Below are 18,123 nucleotides of genomic sequence, written 5' to 3' on the forward strand. Positions count from 1 at the left end.
GTCTTTACTTAGGGTCAGGGGCTCATATGGTGATGAGGTTATGATAAATGTGTCAAATGTTTAAAACCTTACAAAATGCTTAAGGGTGAACTTAAGTATTCAGATGACAAGAGGTACAGTTTATTCATTATATTATTATGATGCTATTTCATACAATACATAGGTAGAAAATACATGTGGCACGGATATAAAAATATATACATATTGGATTGAAACATGCAATAGGCAGTGTGCTGTTAAGAATAAAACAACCCTACAATTATTACGTATAATAATGAGAAACAACAGTAAACATTTGATTATTTTTAGCAAATAATACATTCACCTTCTGCCTGTGTTGTGACAGAACGGATGAGTTAATGACACAAAAGCGGAATAATACTGCATTTTAAGTATAGTAGATGATCTCTGTCCACGGTTAGTTTCCAGTTCCACACACGGTTTGGACTTTCAATGTAAATTGCTTGAAAAAGAATGAAAAGATTTGTCATATACTAAAATTGTAAAAAGATTAATTGTAAAAGTAAACCATTTTCATCCATTACTTACTTTGAAGTCATGAACATATGTCAAAAAGTAGCCGATAAAGCTGAAGGCAACAATCCACTCACATCCAGCACTTGTCTTCTGGAGCGTGTCCTGTAAATTGAAAATGAAATAAAATAATTAACTTTTGGTGGTGAAATTTGCCATCATATCCTATGCTACTTTAATAATTACTTACAATAGTATTCCAATTTATTTCCCCCCTTGTTATTATATTGTGATATGAGCTACTGTGCCCAAGAAACTTATTTTGTGGATCAATAGAAGATAAAAAAAAAAAAAAGAATCCTACCTTTTCAAGGAATTTACAAATTACAGCTGTTTTTGCATTAAGAAAAAATATGTGAAAGGAAACTTATTAGCATGACTGTTAATCTTATAATGCATTTATCAGTCAAATGTAAATAAAAAATGAAAGGATACTGGGAAAAAATACCCCAATAGAAATGAGACTGATTGCCAAACGTGTGCGACATATAAAAAGGGAAGCTCCATAGGGCCAGGAGCAGTAAGATATGTAAGTCTCAACACAGACGTACAATGCTCCACAAAGAAAAAAAAGCAGTGCCCCAAGAAGATGAACCTTTCGCACAGCAGATTCCTAAAATAATAAACATTTATTAATACACATCCATGAAATTATAAGATTTGCCAAAACTGTGTGAATAAATTAATGATATGTACATAAATGTACCTGAAAAGTTGCAACAATACACATGCCAAAACAGGAGAGGAGCCCAAGTCCAAGAGCAGCTTTGTTACAGCGGGCACTGACCAGCCCAGTGCCCACACCCAGCTGTGCCATGTACTTATACATGGAGTACATGGTGAGAACACCTAATGAAGAAATAACATCTGTTTAACATACTCAGACTCTGTACCAGTGCTTCATTTTAGGAATATCTACCTGCAAAGGCCGAAACAGATGTCATCAAGCCAAAAAAACAACTCGCAGGAGGACTGTTGGCTGTGTCACTTCAATGAGGAACAATCAAAGCAAAGTCATGTCAATCAAGTGTCTCTAAAACGTCACACATTGTACTTGATACAACACTGTAGCTGTATGTATATATTATTCCAAGTATTCTTTGTATTTAATACAAAGAATACTTGGAATATTATTTTAATGTGGTTTGTTTGTATTCTGTAACTGTGTTAATTTAGCCAGGACTACCTTGGAAAATATGTTTTTAATTTAAATGGGACTCTAATGGTTAAATAAGGTAAATAAAATAAAACTTATATATCAAAAAAAGAAGAAGAAAAGGTTTTCAGGAGAAAATGTTTTCAAAAGAAGAAAAGGTTTTCAGAAGAAAACGAAACTTAAAAGTGAAACTAAGCCAATATACACACGGTTGTTAATCCAGCACACATCTAGTAATTTTTATCAAAATGTAAGATAATAAATAATCCATAATGCTGCTTACCTTATGAATGGGAGGACCACATCAACATTATGCGTCAATACAGCAATAACGTAGGAGATAATAAAGGTGGTGGATGAGGAGATGACCAAAATCAGCGGAAGAATACATAGTCCTTGCTGGAACCAAAACATCTGGATGGAAATGTGAATCAAACCACGCCAAAAAAGAACAAATTAAAACAGATAAAGTATATTTAGAGAGTTAAAGAATATAATGATTGCTACAGGCAGTCACATGAGGCTCCACCTGAACTTGTTCCCCAAACATGTGGTCCGCCCCGTTTTTCGTTTTGAATTACAACATTAATTATTGTGACTTTGATGTTAAGGCGGATGAGGCCAACAGACAGAAGCAGTTGTAGATCGGTGTCACTGGATAAAAAGTTACGATGAAACAAACAAAAGTAGGCTATAATATTTCTATATCTATGTAACGTTAATTTGTATATATAGTGTGATCAGGCGCACGCCATTTTACACGTTTGTGGGACCAGGTTCTTAAAAATACTTAAATCTGTTCCGGTGACCTCGTTTGACCTTTTTAATGCACGGTTGCCATAGCTATAAAACAATACAACAAACATAATACATCCTGTGAACGTTGAAAAGTCCTCAAAATGTGGCTTGATTACGAGAAGCTCCCATGGTTTGATTTTATAGAACAATATTGACGTGTTTTGTCGCTTCAGTTAGATGAGGAAACGCGTCGTGCCGCTTTGAGCAGCAGCAGCGCCCCCGTGTGCCTCAAACGCGTCACTACAGCCCGATAACACTAGATCCACGGCTACAGCCCGCCATCTGCTCCGCGCCGGCAGGGGGCGCACCACGCCGACACCCCACGACTTCAGCAGCGGAGCACGGCGGCGGTCATGTGTTGCGGCGTCGCGCTCTGAGGTCAGCTGACTGATACGAGTCGCTATGTTTCCTTCATAGTCGGTGCTCAACGCCTCCTGCCCTGAATGAATGCCGCGTCGCGCTTCGCTGAGGAGAACCATGGTGGTCGTCAACTCTGTGCTGAAGCTGGTGCAACGGCAGACGTACACGTGCCTGTCCCACCGCTACGGGCTGTACATCTGCTTCGGGGGCCTCGTGCTCATGATCGTCTCTGCCTTCCAGTTCGGAGAGGTGAGTCCGCGCGGCGGCGGCGGCGGGGCGGGGGGGGTTCGTTACCTCGCAGCGCACACGCCTCCGGGGTGCGGGTGCGTCTTGTTTACCTCGCGTGTAACTTGTGTGTGCGCGCGCGCGAGTGTTTACCTGTCTTCCCCTCGTCCTGCACTGCCAGGTTCCTCGTCCCGCTCAGGGAGAACGTCACACTTTGTAATTGATGTCATGTCAAAAGTAGTAAACATCATGTGTACTTGTGGTCATGCTTGGGACATGTTGCACCTTTTGCGGTTCCAGTCTCTCTCTCTCTCTCTCTCTCTCTCTCTCTCTGTGCTGATGATGGGATTAAAAACGGAACATTTCATGGTGTTATTATCTCTGAGTTTACAGATGCACTATGTAACATTTTAGACTGTGATGTTATTGCTTTTCCCGTAATGTATGAAATTAAACTCTCCATGGAGAAGGGTGACGCCACTAGGCCAAGTTACAGGTCGGATCTGTGAAGAGGCGACCCAGCTCGCATTAAAAAGAATGCACAGTTTTATAATGCATGTTTTGAGCAATAAAACTTACTGCAATACATGAGAATTGAGTAGTTTCCTGTATGCCCATTACACAGTATAAAGTATTAAATATGTTGCTCTTTATACATCCAATACAGTCATCTGGAGCTGACACCCTCGAACCTTTAAACTCTTATTTGTCTCACAATTCAAGCTGTTATGGAAAACTGCTTTTGTTCCTCCTTTGCATGAAGGAGGCCTCGCATCTCAAAACTATCCTGTCTAGTAAAACTCTTGGAGAAGCTAATGAGTAACCAGAGGTGTGCTTTTTTAACCAGATATTACATTTTAAATAGCTGCCAGTCTGGATTTAGACCAGGACATAGTACTATCACCGCTGCTACCAAAGTTCTAAATTATATCGCTATTGCGTTGGTCAATCATGAAAAGAATGTGCTGCTGTTTTTGTTGATTTGTCAAAGGCCTTTGACTCTGTAGATCAATGTATTCTCTTGGATCGTCTGGATGTTATTGGGTTTGAACCATATCTAAGGTTTTTTGCAGATTACCTCACAAAGAGGGTTGTTTCTGCTGATGGCTGTCAATCTGAATTGTCTTATTCTAACAAAGGTTTAGTCTCTAGTGACACAATAAATGTACCACTATTTATTCTTGCACTCGGTGGTAATTGAAGAAGGACCTTATTACAAATGAATGGATGATAAACTCTCCTTCAACAAACAGTACAAGAGAATACAAATCATCTTAAAGGCAGATTGTCATTCTTCTGTAGAAAAGTATTTTCCTTTTCACTGTAGAACCTGTTAATCCAGGCTACATTTCTCAGTTGTGGATTATGGGATGTTGTATATTTGCGTTTTACAGCTACAGTCTTAACCAAAAAAATGGTTATTGTTTAAGTGTGTTGAATATCAGATCACTTCATCACCGCTTGAGCTTTCAGGACATTTTTAGTTTACAATCGCACCAAGAATCAATAACAAGTCAGCAAAAAAGGCTTTCTGCAACTTTGCTCCCTGCCTGTGGAACAAAACAGAGACTTTTTAAATGCAATTATTTTATGCTTTTTATTGATTTCAAAGCATCCCGTATTGTATGTGTAAGTGTGTTATATGCATTTGTTGATTTTATTGCATGTTTTATTGAAATTGTATCTGGATACCCTGTGTTTGTTTAATCTGTTTAGGATACCCACTAAAAAAGTTTTTCTCATTGGGTTTTCCTTGTATATAAAACAAGTTCAAAAGTAAGAACGTTTTACGCATATTGTGGAACATCCACATGGAGACAAACAAGTGGCAGACCCTCCTCATGAAAAGTTACATAGTGCATCTTTTAAATAGAAAGAGTCTGACCCTTCATCTCCTGCTTTTCGGCAGTTTGAAGTAGAAAAACGGTACCTGTTTGTTCTGTCGCCTTCATGTTTAGACACGTAATTATTGAATCAGGATCACTATCCATATGTTTGCCCTCTGTAAATATTAACATATTCTGTAAATATTAACATGCTTATGTGCTAATAATTTCTTTATACGTCTTACCTGATTGATATCACCTAAAGACCATTAAAATGTGATGTGTTCTTTTACAAAGGTGGCAATGGAGTGGAGTCGAGATCAGTATCATGTGCTGTTTGACTCCTACAGAGACAATGTTGGTGGGAAGTCTTTTCAAAGCAGGTAACCCACTGTGGACATGTTTATTAAAATCCATTATACTGGTTAAAATGTGATATGCTTTGCCACAAGTATGTCTAATTTAGTTGGTAGCTTGCTGTAACGGTTTTATCTGTAAGTCATTTAACATGTTTCTGTTGCAGACTGTGTTTGCCGATGCCTATAGATGTGGTATACACATGGGTGAATGGCACAGATACTGCACTTCTCAAACAACTAAAGGGTGTCAAAGAAGAGTTGAAGCAAGAGCAAAAAGCTTTAAGGTAGTATTTAAACATCATGTAATTTGGCTTGGTAATTTCCCACATGTTGGTACAGATCGTATTAATCTTGCCCGAGCCTTTGACATTTTGACTCATTATGGTGAGAATGAGGGCTGTGTATTGACTTTTGTTCATAGAATCCTTCTGTGTTAATTAATGTATCATTTTCAGGGAACGCCTAGGGAAAAATGCAACAGACACAAGTGACGTGCCAAAAGACAGGTGAGTGATCCTTGTGCACTTAGAAAAGAAATATATCTGAAATTTGACACATTTTATTGTGTTTATAAAAGGCAACTTTGTCAATTCTGGTGCTGGCCAAGAACACAGCCATTGGAAACTTTAATACAGTTTGTCTTTTTAGCGTGAAGCCAGAATGCCTGCTATCCCATTGCATCGTAGCGCCCGTGCTCGCTCTGGACCCGCCTCTGTCTGCCAACCTTACAGTTAAAGACCTGGTGTCTGTTGTTTCCTCCTTCTCTGAAGCCAAGGAGTTGCTGCACATGAACAAACCTTTTCATCCATCCAATGCCGTCTCTCTAGTTGTCTTCCACTCTCTGTCTGAAGGTACGGCCACTCCATCGACCTTCTATGCTGCACTGCACATTCAATTAGAAACCTTTGCAATGTAAGATAAGATAAGATAAGATAATCCTTTATTGTCCACACATGGGGAAATTTTATTGTTGCAACGCAGGTAGATACAGAGGAAAAGAACAGATACCATTGTGAAACACTGTACATTACATTTTCTAAAAGGTCACGTTCATATTTTTTGTTGGTTCATCTGTACCATTGAGCAAACAAAAAACTTTGCCTGCATTCTGTATATATTATTGCCTCCTTTTCATCTTTTTTATTTTATTTTTTCAGCTGATCAAGCTTATTCTACTGCCTCTAGAGAGAATCATAAGTTTACATTGTCTAGATGCTACCTGGTGAGTGTTTGGTTTTGATTTTGAATAAACAAATAAGCACAGATGACTGACTTTGTTTGATGTCCTTTAGACCACAGATAAAGAAGCCCCTGGTCTGATCCGCATGCAGACTCTGGCCTTCCTCAGCGGCTTTCCAGCATCCTACAAAGAAACTGAGCAATTAAAAGTGAAGCTCCCGTCTGTCTTAACTGACAAGATCAAACAGGTAACAGCGCTTCTTCTCTCCTGCTAAAGCACCAGCAGATGGCAGAATAATCCTTGTGATGAGCACACAGCACTGATCCCTAACCTCAGTCATTATCATTATATCTGTGTCTGTTTAGTATTATTATTGATGATGAATATAATGTATAAGCTATATTTTATCACTATGAATGCATACAATTACATGACAATAATCCAATAATCCATGACACTCTTGGCACTGAAGTGACAATTACTGGTCATTGTTTAAACAGATTAAAGGCTTGATGAATATGGCTTCGTAATTTCAGTAATGTAATTTAAAAAAAAGGAAAGCAGATTTGTTAATGAATTGTACATTTTATTTGTATTTTTATTCATTGGATTTGAGTCCAATTAAGTCCTGGGTCTTGATTAAAGTTTAGCAGCGTTTAACCTACATTTGGCCATAATTACACTTAGCTGTGATTGTCTTCACTCTGTTGTAGTGTTGGTCAGTGTTGCTGCTAGTGAAACCATAGACTACAGGGGTTTAACATTAGAGCAACTGTTTGAAGTGGAGTGGCGCCAGCCTATAAGTGAAAAGGTCACTAGGATTTTAATGACCTTTTCTGCACCCCTGCCTACACCCAAGACTGTATTGGACCGGGTCACCTTTTCAATACGGTGGCCAATGTTTATGTTGTAAAGCTCACAAAGGCTGTGAACAAACGTGTGCCTCCATGTAAAGCAGCTGCATGGAAAACAGTGGTAGTTGAAGACGAGCGAGAGCAAGGTGTTTCCTGGTGTTCGTGGTGGTTCTGTGAAAGCAGTGGCAAGCATTAAGAAATGTCTGGGAGTTTATAGCTGGTGTTGGGGAAGCTCGTGCCCTATCATTTGCCCAGGTTGTCCTGTCCTGTCCTGCCCTGCCCTCTGTGTAAACACTTGACGATGTGTGTTTTGTCTACACAAACAAACCTTTTTCTCTTTTTCATTATTACTCAAACTCGTTGTGGGTTGTATATGTTTATGTGCACAGAAGGCAGCTGAAATCTGTTATCTACAGTCAGTTACTGAACATAATCCATACATTCCATACACTAAAACGTGTGCCCAGCAAAAGGAGGTGTTGCAGAATGTGCTCAATACGATATGAAACCTTTTGTACCACCTTTTATCTCTCATCAAACATCTCATTCCCTGTATTTCAGAGCCACTAGAGACCTGCATAGTGGTTCACGTGGAAATGTTAAAACAAGCAAAGATGCCCCACATTTGTATCACTTCCTAATGTTCTTTTTTGTTGTTGTTTTCATTTTCCACAGTTTGAGCTATATTCGGAGGCCAGCATTGCTTTGCTTTACCTGAAGAGCTCGCAGGACTTCACAGATCTGACGCAACAGGCTAAAAAGAACCTGACTCTTGATGGAAAAGAGTTAAACATCAGCCCGACTTATCTTTTCTGGGACCTAACGGCCATCTCTCAAGTAAAGCATCTTCAGTTCATTATTAATAGAACTTAGAGGTGCTCTATAACTTTCCTGCCCGTTTCCATTATTTCATAGTATGGAATGAAGCTTGTCCATATTTAGTGTATCTTCAATAGATTATGCTTACATTGATCATTTTTACTGTATTCATTGACTATTTTTTTCTGTGTGTACTGTTCAGTCCAAACGCGACGAGGATGTATCCGCCAGTCGGTTTGAAGACAATGAGGAGCTGCGTTACTCTCTCCGCTCAGTGGAGAAACATGCCCCGTGGGTGCGCCACATCTTCATTGTGACTAACGGCCAAATTCCCTCTTGGCTTAACCTGGATAATCCCAGAGTCACAGTTGTCACACATCAGGTACCATTTCAATGCGTTACTTAATGCTTTATAGTCTGTATTTATCGTGGACAGTGCGTGCTTCCGTTGTTGTTCTGGTTTTAATTGTTACTTTACGCAGGATGTCTTCTTGAACCACAGCCACCTTCCAACTTTCAGCTCTCCTGCCATCGAGACCCACATCCACCGCATCCCCGGCCTCTCGCAGAAGTTCATTTATCTCAACGACGACGTGATGTTTGGCAAAGATGTTTGGCCAGACGATTTTTTCACCCACTCAAAGGGACAGAAGGTCTAAACCTATCACGAAATGTTTGTGCAGTTTGTTGAAATAAAACTGGCTTATTAGTTGGACAGCTTTGCATTGAAGCCAACTATAAAAGCTTTCAAACACGGTATATATTTTTCCACAGGTGTATTTAACCTGGCCTGTTCCTAACTGTGCTGAGGGCTGCCCTGGATCGTGGATCAAAGACGGCTATTGCGATAAGGCCTGTAACAATTCAGCGTGCGACTGGGATGGAGGAGATTGCCTGGGTAAAATTGCCACCACGTTTTTCTCACAATCCTAATCATGGCGCGTGTGTGTTGAAGAGGCTGTTTGTGTTTGAACAGGAGCTGGTGGAAATGGACGGTTTGCAGGTGGGATCCCGGGAGGGGGGGCTGGAGGAGCCGGCGCACAGGTGTGGCAGTTTGCAGGTGGCGTCGGAGGCCTCGGCGGGATGTCCTATTGTAATCAAGGCTGTGCTAACTCCTGGCTGGCCGACAAGTTCTGTGATCAGGCTTGTAACGTGCTTTCCTGTGGGTACGACGTTGGCGACTGCGGTCAAGGTAAGGTGTGTGTGTGTGTGTGTGTGTGCCATTTTAACCCATTTTCTTTGTTGCAGAGCACTTTGGCGAGCTGTATCGAATGACCTTGAAAAGAAATCAGAGCGTTTATACCCTTCCAGTGGGTGAGATCAAACCTTTCTTCAGCTTCGAGCAAATAGCCAACAGAGTCTCTGCAGCCCACGTCAGTGACAATGCAGCGGTGCGCCACACCTCCGTCGCCAACAAGTGGAAGACCCTTCACCTGCTGCTCTACGCGGGCCACAACCGGACACAAATCCACTATAACGTGACTTTCCAAAACGAGGGCGGCGCGGAGTTCGTCATGGGCTTCAGCGTAGTCGTCGACACCCGCGAGGCTCCCCATATTAATGCGTCTCAGAGTACGAGCAAGGACGACTACAGGGACCCAAAGCCCACCCCCACCCCCGAGCCCGTCTTTCCTTTCTCAGACGTACCGGAGGAGAAGCGAGGTCCTAAAGTTATGAGAAAGCAGTCGGCCTCGACGCAGATGGCTATGGAAGTTCCTGTCGTAAGTGATTCTGCGTTGCCGGCCTCGGTGCGCAGTGAAATTCAGAAACTCGACGAGAAGCTCCTAATCGGTGACATCACTTTAAAAGGGTACAACCTAACCAAGGCCGAGCTGCTGAGGCCTTTCAAAGGAGTAAAACCGTCCCTCACAAAGGATGCGGCAAGTTCAGAGAAAGATCCAAAGCCATTGCGTGATCTGAACGACATTGCTCTTGCAAAATTAAAATCCACGTCGTCTTTGGCAGATGAACAGGCCAAATCGCACACTTCTCCCACCACCGTGAAGATCGATGATAACTTTCAGGATGACACGAACGCAGTCTTGCAAACTATAAGAGCTGCAATCGAAAGACCCTTGATTTCAAAATTGTTAAATGGTCATTCAAAAGTCAAAAGTCCGGAGACTCCGCCGGCAGAAGACGAATCACAAGAAAGAGCTGCAGTGGGGAGGAGATTGCAACACTTTGTCTCAGCCGACAGAGGTTTCCTGCCCTGGGAGAGAAGGAAATTCTTTCAGAGCCTTCTGGAAGTAAGTGGACGTTGCTTATTTAGTATTCATTCTGATATGTCTTCTAACCGCTTATACGTTTGATTTATCCTCAGGAAGTGGAGCGGCTGCAGACAGAGCTGATGTACAAGGCCGATGGTGCTGCTGCGCGACGAAGGCTCCGAGACACTTTTGCCGATTCCTTGCGTTACGTCAACAAACTCCTCAACAGCCAGTTCGGTTTTACGTCCCGAAAAGTCCCCGCGCACATGCCACACATGATAGACCGATTCATCATGCAGGAGCTACAAGATGTGTACGTGTCGGTGTGAGGTTTTTGGCCCGTACGTCACCGCAAAGTATCTTAATAACTGTTTTTATTTTATTTTATTAAATTTAGGTTCCCTGAAGAGTTTGACAAAACGTCTGGCCATCGTGTCCGTCACTCCGAGGACATGCAGTTTGCCTTCTCTTACTTTTACTTTTTGATGAGTGCACAGCAGCAGATCAATATCTCTGAAGTGTTTGATGAAATTGACACGGACCACTCTGGAATACTGTCTGATCGTGAGATTCGAACACTTGCCACGAGGATCCATGAACTACCCCTAAGCCTCCAGGTCGGTCTACTGCAGTGTGGTTTTTACTATTCAATTTATTTCTTGTATTTATTTCTTTTGCTTGTGACCATAGGATCTGACCAGTTTAGAACAGATGCTGATAAACTGCTCGAAAACACTGCCGACCAACATGACTCGACTTAATTTTGTGAAGCCAACCCAGGAGGCGTATTACGACCCTAGCATGGTGAGGTGTTTACTTAACAGGTTTAACTTTGTTTTTGTGCTCATCCGTAAGTATTCTGTTATCTCACTTTTTCAAATACAGCCACCTGTCACTAAAGGCCTGGTTGTTCACTGCAAAGCCATCACAGAGCGGATACACAAGGCATTTAAAGACCAGAATAAATATAAGTACGGAGTTCTTTCTAAATTTGCTTGATTGAAGATTGATGTAACGTTTGACTTATAATTCATGATTTCTGGACAGGTTTGAGATTATGGGGGAGGAGGAGATTGCGTTCAAGATGGTTCGCACCAATGTGTCTCATGTGGTTGGCCAGTTAGATGACATAAGGAAAAACCCAAGGTGAGTGTAGTTTGTCTGATGTTTTTTAATCTACCTTAATGTCTATCTAATACTTTGTTTTACGGATATCTGTAGGAAGTTTGTTTGTCTGAACGACAACATTGATCACAGCCATAAAGACGCAACAACGGTGAAGGCTGTTTTGAGAGACTTCTACGAGTCCATGTTTCCTCTGGCCTCACAGTTTGAATTACCCCGAGAGTATCGCAACAGATTTCTACACATGGAAGAGCTACAAGAATGGTAAGATATCTTATAGCCGTCCCTAAAATAAAATAGTTTTTTGGGATTTCTATGGTTTTATATTGAACTTGTGTTTGATGCATTGTCACAGTCACTACATCGAGCCGTCGATACTTCACACGTGGTAGTCATTTATCAAGCTTTTTTTCCAAAACAGATTTAAGTGAGGCATTTGTGGCTGTCATCACTTGAGATGATGTGCTGCCTTGCTGCAGCTGTGGGAATCCCTGAGTGTTTTAGGAGGAGTTTATTCGAGAACTTGGCTTGAGCTAGAGGATTCTAGCCTCAGAGACTTTAAAATTAGATCAGCCGCTAGCTGTAAGATGCTTGTAAGATCATAACACAGCTGAGCCGGCCTGAGGTCTGTCATGTCACAGACACAAGGTGTTTGGTGATGTCACCTTGTCACCCAGTTGCCATTTGCCCCCCTCTACTTGAGACTTCCTGCTTAAACATATATATTTTTCATGGACTTTTTATTTTCCAGGCGGCTTTATCGTGATAAGTTGAAGTTTTGGACTCACTGTGTTCTCGTGGCACTCGTCATCTTTACGATCATGTCCTTTTTTGCTGAACAGGTCAGTATCTATATCAATAAGACTTTTGAGTGTTGAGGTGAGTTAATGAAGCCCTCATAAACCTACACAAGCTGCAAAAAGGGCAGCAGTATCCAGTATTTTTTATTCAGTTCTATTCTTGTTGTGCTATACTCCAAATCTCTGGGTGTTCAGTTTCCACTGTGGATTTAAACAAAGGGGCAAAGTTGTCCTCTGGAGAATGTTATGCCCTGCAGTTCACATTGTTAAAATTTGCCAGAGCTTTATCATTGAGCTTGAATATAATATTGTGCTACTATTAACTAAAATGTTGTTTTTAGTTTATGGTTAATAGTTGAGAGTGAAGATGTTGAGCTCAAGTCGTATGCTTTGTCTTTAATGCAGCTGGTTGCTCTGAAGAGAAAGATCTTTCCCAGACGTCGAGTCTACAGGGATCAAAGCTCTGAGCGGGTTTGACGAGGCTCCGTCTCCTCAGTATGTACTCCTTCAGTACCTCGGGACAGCAGCGGGTCCTGCCAGGGGGACTGTCTTGTGTGACTTGGGCACAGAGTCGCACGTGTTCTGGTGACGATACATAGGCAGAGGCACAGTGGCTGGTACAGTGATGCCTTTCAGTTCTCCACTAGGGGCTCTCTTTCTACAGCACATTGTACTTCTCTGTCCTGCCAATGTTTGTACGGTTTGTTTTGGGAAAAACTAAGAAATTGCAGGTGAAGATTATTATTTTTTAATTAGCATGGGTTTAAATTATTTGGGTACAAAAAGTTCATTATTGAATTGTTTACTTTTATGTTTTGCCATTAATACTTGAAGTGCCTTTGTCGTATTTATAGGGGATACCCTGATCTTAAAGTCATTCCTTCTTGAGAATGTGGTTTTGTATGCTGAGGGCTTTTAAATGTCCAGTCTTTAATGTTAATGTTGTTCACATTCATTACATGTTATGTGTTGTCCAGAATGAATGAACGTGAATGGAATTGGGGTCAGATAAAATGATATAGATGGCAGAATAATAATCTGCTTTTAGCCTTGCGCGTGTGTGTGTGCGTGTCCCTGTGGGACCCAACAGGCTACTGTCTGAAATTCAGACTCTTTCAGCATGTTTTGTAACTTAAGAATATCATGTGACTGTGAGCTGTTGTCATTTATAACTGCTTTGCGTTTAAACAGCTGTTTCATGAAAATGGTTGTCAATGTTTTAGCACTCGTGTTTTGGTGTCTTATGCAAAATGTGACATTGCTGTAATGATCAATAATAAAAAACAAACATGATCAAATGTTAGCAGTTTCCAGAGTAAAAACATAACCCAAATAGAATGTGTAAAATATAATTTATTACAATCTTTCCACTTGTGCAAGTTGAAAAGAGTTTTTAAATTATTGAAAGATGCCACAATGTTCAAGTAAACATTTGCAACGCAACACCCAAAAGTATTGTTCCAACGTAATTTGCTTTGAACAGCTTACAGTCTGATCAATCAATACAGAAACATCCCTTCAAACCCCAAACCTGAACGTTTCAAATTCTACACAAAACTGCAGTAAAATGAAATTATATAATTACACTAATAATTTACAATAATTATGAAAGCCTAAACAAAGTATACAATGGTATTAAACTCCTTGCGACTCATTGTACCTCATTCAGTGGAAAAAAACTTTTTTTTTAATTTTTTATATTCACATAAATGGTAAATACTAAAATTAAGGCTTTAGTTCAAATCTGTACAATCAATAAACTTAAACAACATAGCCCTTTAGGGAGAAGAACTGAGAAAGCAGAACAAGACCTGTGATAACGCTTCATTAATTGACAGTGTTTCCCAGGTTAAAGTATTTATCAGTTTTATAATTGTACAAAAAAACAAGTTGCCGGAATAGTTGAGATGGAGTGTTTTTTAAACTGAACAGTGAGGAAAAAACTGCCGTAGTCCGCATTAACACAGCCCCAGACACTTAACCCATTGACAACTGCACACTGATTTACACACTTCATTAGAGAACGTTATTCAAATTATCATTCAACCAATTCACAACAGATTAAAAATGAACATTTAAAAATAAAGAAATGTAGGATCAATTCTGTATTTAAAATGAGATTCGCACACAATTCTTTTAGCCGTCGTCAATATTGTACCTCAAATTTTTTTTTTTTTTTTTTGGTTTTGAAGCTTTTAAAATAACTTTGCTATAAATAGAAATGCAAAAGTATTCTACGGTAATTTGTCGACTTTGTAGCAAATCATTTCAGCCAATTCTCTGAAAACCTGAAATATTACTTGTGTGTTTTGTTTGTTAATGAAGTAGTGTTGGATTCAAACTTTAATCAGAAGTGGTTACTTTATCAAGGCTGCAGCTGGTCGGGGTTGAAGGTCGGACTTGGTCGTCGTCGTCTGCTTTCAGGAGCGGGGACAGGTCAGCGTCTGTCCCCGCCTCCTCCCGCCGGGCGAGTCGTCAGTCACGGTGGGACTGGCCCGGAGACGTGATGCTGAAAACCCGAATGCGTAAATGTGCCGCGATCTGGAGGCAAACCCCTGTGCAATAACGAACCAGATCAAGGAGAGACAAAACCTGTGGGGACATGAAAATAAGGATTTAAAAAACGCACCATTATCACAATTTCACCTAAAACTGTAGTATAAAGTAGTACTGACCATGGCTATCCAGAGCACTATGTATTCGTCGATGAAACTGTTGAAATACTGGTTCAGGAAAAGTACTCCTGGTCCTATAAAGGCAGTGTCTGGAAGGTATAACTCACTTTTTGTCATGTGTGCAATCTAAAGGAGGAGAAACGAAAACAGAACGGTGAAAGGTAACGCGACTTTGCGGAGATTGGTAGAAATGGGTCGAGGCTCATCGTACATACCACAAGCTTGTTTGAGATTTTGGCGATCACCATGCCAAATGTGAGAAGGTACAAGCAGGGATGGTGCTCAAAGAGTTGGCTGGAGGACTTTTTAAAAATGATGAAGGCTAGAGTGAGGACGAGACCAATGTGCAAACCTGGACTCAGAACACTAGTGTCCTATGAAGACAGGTCGAAAAGTTATTCAAGTGCGAGATGCGTCAAAGAGCGTGAAGATGTATGAACTTACAGCAACAGTAGAGCCATTCTTGCCGACGCCACCATTCATAATTACATAAAAGTAATTGTGACAAGAGTAGAGGGCTCCACCAATAATGCCTACGATCGGGAAGGCGTAGAACTTCAGCCCTAAAACTGGTAACTAAAGAAGACACAAGGTTAGATTAGATGTGGAAGTACTGTGCTGTTTTGGTCGCAGATAAGAAAGCTAAAGTTATGCCGAGCATGATGTAGGGGCAAAGCAATAAGATAAATGCGTGGTCCATTATCAGCTGTGTAAGCCAGATCATGTCTAGCAGATGACCTGTTACCTTCTCAATTCATGTGATGTTAGCCTCCAAAGGCAGCACAGAATGAGAATAAAGAGAGACTATTTAAAAAGGCTACAACTTAAACTGGCAACTAGGAATTGAAATTTCCAAATTGTGATTTAAGCTGAAGAAAGTGTACATTTCCTGTTTGACTGCACAAAAGCATCGCGCGTAGTTACCGTGGTTTGCCAAAACCCCACGCCTCCAAAAGCAGACATTAGATACATTGTTATAATAGCGATCTGCACCTCTGTCACATCGACCCTGGTGGTGAAACAAAAACAATGTCTCAGTCAGTATTGACACGGCAAGACAACATCTATAGAATACTTCTTGTAAGACTTACAGGCCAAATCGAAGGGTTCCGGACACATAAGTCTGCCAGTGTGCACAGAAAAACATAAACATCCCAATGAAACCACAAAAGAACATCCAGTTCGAGTATCCTCCGATTCCACATGAAACGCACGTTCCAACGGCAACAAAGACTGCAAAGCAAAACAAGCTTTGAATATGCATGTTTTGATATTTTAAAACGACAGATATTGCACATCAGCTGAGAGAACATTTCAATAGTAAAGGCACCTGTGGAGACGGCGTCACATCCATGGTCAAAGAGCTCCCCGAGAGCGGAGCTGCTGTTTGTTCTTCGGGCCTGTTTTCCGTCTATGGCGTCCAGAGACTGGTAAATGAAGAGGCCCAGAGCACTCAGGACAAAAGCCCAGGGAGGGCCCTGAACAAGAGAAACACATGCAATCATTTTACTTCAAAATACCTGATGGTAATTCTTAAAAAAAAAAAAAAAAAATATATATATATATATATATAGTAACATACTAACATACTATAGAAAATACTTTTTTCATAAAAACACAAGCAAGTATCTTTCCAGCTGAGCAATGACATTTCACCCAAACAATTATGTTTTAGACCATCTGGACTCCAGCACTGTGTGTGTCTGTGACAGAATTAATGTTTGTGAGAGACGCATAAGGTTCAACTAAACAAAGACAAGTCTGTTTCAGAGTAACTAGATTCTCATGCTTTGTGCCCTTAGTGTTTTGTGGGTAATTTTTCCCTGACCCTGGAGTTAAAAAATGAAGGTGTCTTTTGGGCTGCAAAACATTGCATGTCAAGCTAAATTAGCCTCGATTTGTCTTGGGTTTGCCTCTGTTAAGTTTTTATATTGACATGGTTTGATTAGTTAATTAAAGCATGCATATTTATGTTTTATTCTAAGAGAAACAAAAAAGTTAAATGTTAAAATATAGCAATACTTCAGAGCTGTACTGCTATGACGTAATATTGTCTTTCAGTACGATCAGACATTGGACTTTAACCATGAAGAATAAAATCCAATCAAATGAACTGGTGGCTTTGACAGAGCCTTATTTGCTCCTTGGACTTCAAACATCAAGTCAGAGAACTCAGGAGTGAACTGGACCAAGGTGCAAGAGAGATAAACACACTAAAGCTCTTAGGAGCGGGCCCATTGCTCTGGTCTAAAGTGAACTTAGAGCAACAGGTTCAGAGGGGCAAAGGTCAACTTTCAGCCAAAACTCTGAAAGAATCGGTGGAGTACTTTTATAAACAAGTGTCATAATAGCCTCTGCTGTGTCTGGGGAATTTTAAGCAGCCACACTCACCAAGCTATTTTAAGTCTATCAGGATCAAACCCTAGTAATTCAATTAAGTCCAACGTGTGTCTCTAGTGTGTCCTTTCTTGTGGACACAGAGATAAAAGACGATTTTTTTTTTGGTTTGTTATCACGTGACTGTGCAGCGACACCCTCTGATTTGTCCTATGACTTGTCAACTCTCTGGTTCCTCAATGTCGACAGGCTCAACTGGATGGATCACAATTTTGTTTTAAACTCGTGGTGCTAAACAATCCGGTTGACATCAGAGGCCTTCGTATTGTCGCTTTAAATAACAGTCCGTGGCCTTGTTGATACTCCCGGTCCCTGTCCAAAAACATACTCACATCTTCTGTTGCAGTGGGACAAAAATACACCAGCACCAGAGTGGACACGATATTGACCACGAGCCCGACAATGGTTAAAGTATTGGGCGCTATCCATGTCGGGATTTGTTGTACCAGCCAGTTCCAGTAAATCTGGCAGGGGGGCTCGAACAGGGAGCGACCCGAGGCGCTGTACTTGTGCTCCTCGAGGCGCTTGAGCTGTGCGGGCGACAGCGGCTCAGGCCACAGCCAGTGTGTCATGGTTAGTCCTCCGGATCAGGCGTGCTGTCGGCGTGGGCAAACGGCCATAGAAGACGTGTGCCGGGCGCGCTGTCTGGTGGTGTTGACCAACTTCGAACAGCGGCGGCTCATTAGACATTTACGGCTAAGTCTGGACTAGGCCATTGCACCGCGGAACCAAAAGTCTCCACAAACAGGAAGTGAGCCACCGGAAGTAGGTCGGACGTCGCCGGGTGCTTTCAAATTTTTGTCAT

The 18,123-nt window shown here is 41.1% G+C and overlaps 4 protein-coding genes across 5 annotated transcripts in view; 2 read left to right on the top strand and 2 right to left on the bottom strand.

Annotated features, from left to right (window-relative positions):
- Positions 1-18,123, top strand: part of atp6v1e1b (ATPase H+ transporting V1 subunit E1b) — a 70,164-nt gene that overhangs the window by 12,544 nt on the left and 39,497 nt on the right. Inside the window, exon 1 of one of the 2 annotated variants that reach the window (XM_072455130.1) lies at positions 10,953-10,964. The exons of the other annotated variant lie outside the window; for it this stretch is intronic. The gene's annotated coding sequence lies outside the window, so the exon portion shown is untranslated. Of the gene's footprint in view, positions 1-10,952; positions 10,965-18,123 lie in introns of those variants that run through there. 2 annotated transcript variants of the gene reach the window in all.
- dram1 (DNA-damage regulated autophagy modulator 1) lies at positions 164-2,246 on the bottom strand. Its single transcript, XM_072453781.1, has 7 exons — positions 1,974-2,246; positions 1,454-1,521; positions 1,241-1,383; positions 970-1,147; positions 839-864; positions 550-639; positions 164-463 (listed from the first exon to the last, which is right to left on the bottom strand). The coding sequence occupies exons 1-7, from the start codon at positions 2,102-2,104 to the stop codon at positions 419-421; spliced, it is 681 nt and encodes a 226-aa protein (XP_072309882.1). The 5' UTR covers positions 2,105-2,246; the 3' UTR covers positions 164-418.
- On the top strand, positions 2,848-13,516 carry gnptab (N-acetylglucosamine-1-phosphate transferase subunits alpha and beta). The gene is made up of 21 exons (XM_072455124.1): positions 2,848-3,097; positions 5,197-5,282; positions 5,423-5,542; positions 5,714-5,764; positions 5,907-6,109; positions 6,416-6,480; positions 6,551-6,685; positions 7,968-8,129; positions 8,314-8,493; positions 8,594-8,764; positions 8,886-9,009; positions 9,088-9,303; positions 9,360-10,360; positions 10,435-10,634; positions 10,719-10,938; positions 11,012-11,125; positions 11,207-11,292; positions 11,369-11,467; positions 11,543-11,710; positions 12,198-12,288; positions 12,652-13,516. The coding sequence occupies exons 1-21, from the start codon at positions 2,936-2,938 to the stop codon at positions 12,721-12,723; spliced, it is 3,726 nt and encodes a 1,241-aa protein (XP_072311225.1). The 5' UTR covers positions 2,848-2,935; the 3' UTR covers positions 12,724-13,516.
- On the bottom strand, positions 13,582-18,086 carry chpt1 (choline phosphotransferase 1). The gene is made up of 8 exons (XM_072455128.1): positions 17,651-18,086; positions 16,252-16,399; positions 16,013-16,154; positions 15,846-15,930; positions 15,366-15,497; positions 15,137-15,295; positions 14,922-15,047; positions 13,582-14,838 (listed from the first exon to the last, which is right to left on the bottom strand). Exons 1-8 carry the CDS (start codon positions 17,888-17,890, stop codon positions 14,722-14,724), a joined length of 1,149 nt encoding a protein of 382 aa, XP_072311229.1. The 5' UTR covers positions 17,891-18,086; the 3' UTR covers positions 13,582-14,721.

Source organism: Eucyclogobius newberryi, unplaced genomic scaffold, assembly GCF_026437365.1.
Source record: "Eucyclogobius newberryi isolate DKJ021-1_F unplaced genomic scaffold, fEucNew1.0.hap1 SCAF_2, whole genome shotgun sequence".
Classification (NCBI taxonomy): domain Eukaryota; kingdom Metazoa; phylum Chordata; class Actinopteri; order Gobiiformes; family Gobiidae; genus Eucyclogobius; species Eucyclogobius newberryi.

Excerpts from the sequence above, each read along its gene's own strand:
- dram1 (XM_072453781.1), bottom strand. The coding sequence starts at position 2,104 with ATGTTTTGGTTCCAGCAAGGACTATGTATTCTTCCGCTGATTTTGGTC. Across the intron at positions 1,384-1,453 it reads ATCTGTTTCGGCCTTTGCAG|GTGTTCTCACCATGTACTCC; the intron begins GTAGATATTCCT and ends TTTCTTCATTAG. Across the intron at positions 640-838 it reads TTTGTAAATTCCTTGAAAAG|GACACGCTCCAGAAGACAAG; the intron begins GTAGGATTCTTT and ends TTCAATTTACAG.
- gnptab (XM_072455124.1), top strand. The coding sequence starts at position 2,936 with ATGCCGCGTCGCGCTTCGCTGAGGAGAACCATGGTGGTCGTCAACTCT. Across the intron at positions 10,635-10,718 it reads ATGCAGGAGCTACAAGATGT|GTTCCCTGAAGAGTTTGACA; the intron begins GTACGTGTCGGT and ends TATTAAATTTAG. Across the intron at positions 11,711-12,197 it reads ATGGAAGAGCTACAAGAATG|GCGGCTTTATCGTGATAAGT; the intron begins GTAAGATATCTT and ends TTTATTTTCCAG.
- chpt1 (XM_072455128.1), bottom strand. The coding sequence starts at position 17,890 with ATGACACACTGGCTGTGGCCTGAGCCGCTGTCGCCCGCACAGCTCAAG. Across the intron at positions 15,498-15,845 it reads TGGGGTTTTGGCAAACCACG|TTACCAGTTTTAGGGCTGAA; the intron begins GTAACTACGCGC and ends TGTCTTCTTTAG. Across the intron at positions 14,839-14,921 it reads TAGTGCTCTGGATAGCCATG|GTTTTGTCTCTCCTTGATCT; the intron begins GTCAGTACTACT and ends ATGTCCCCACAG.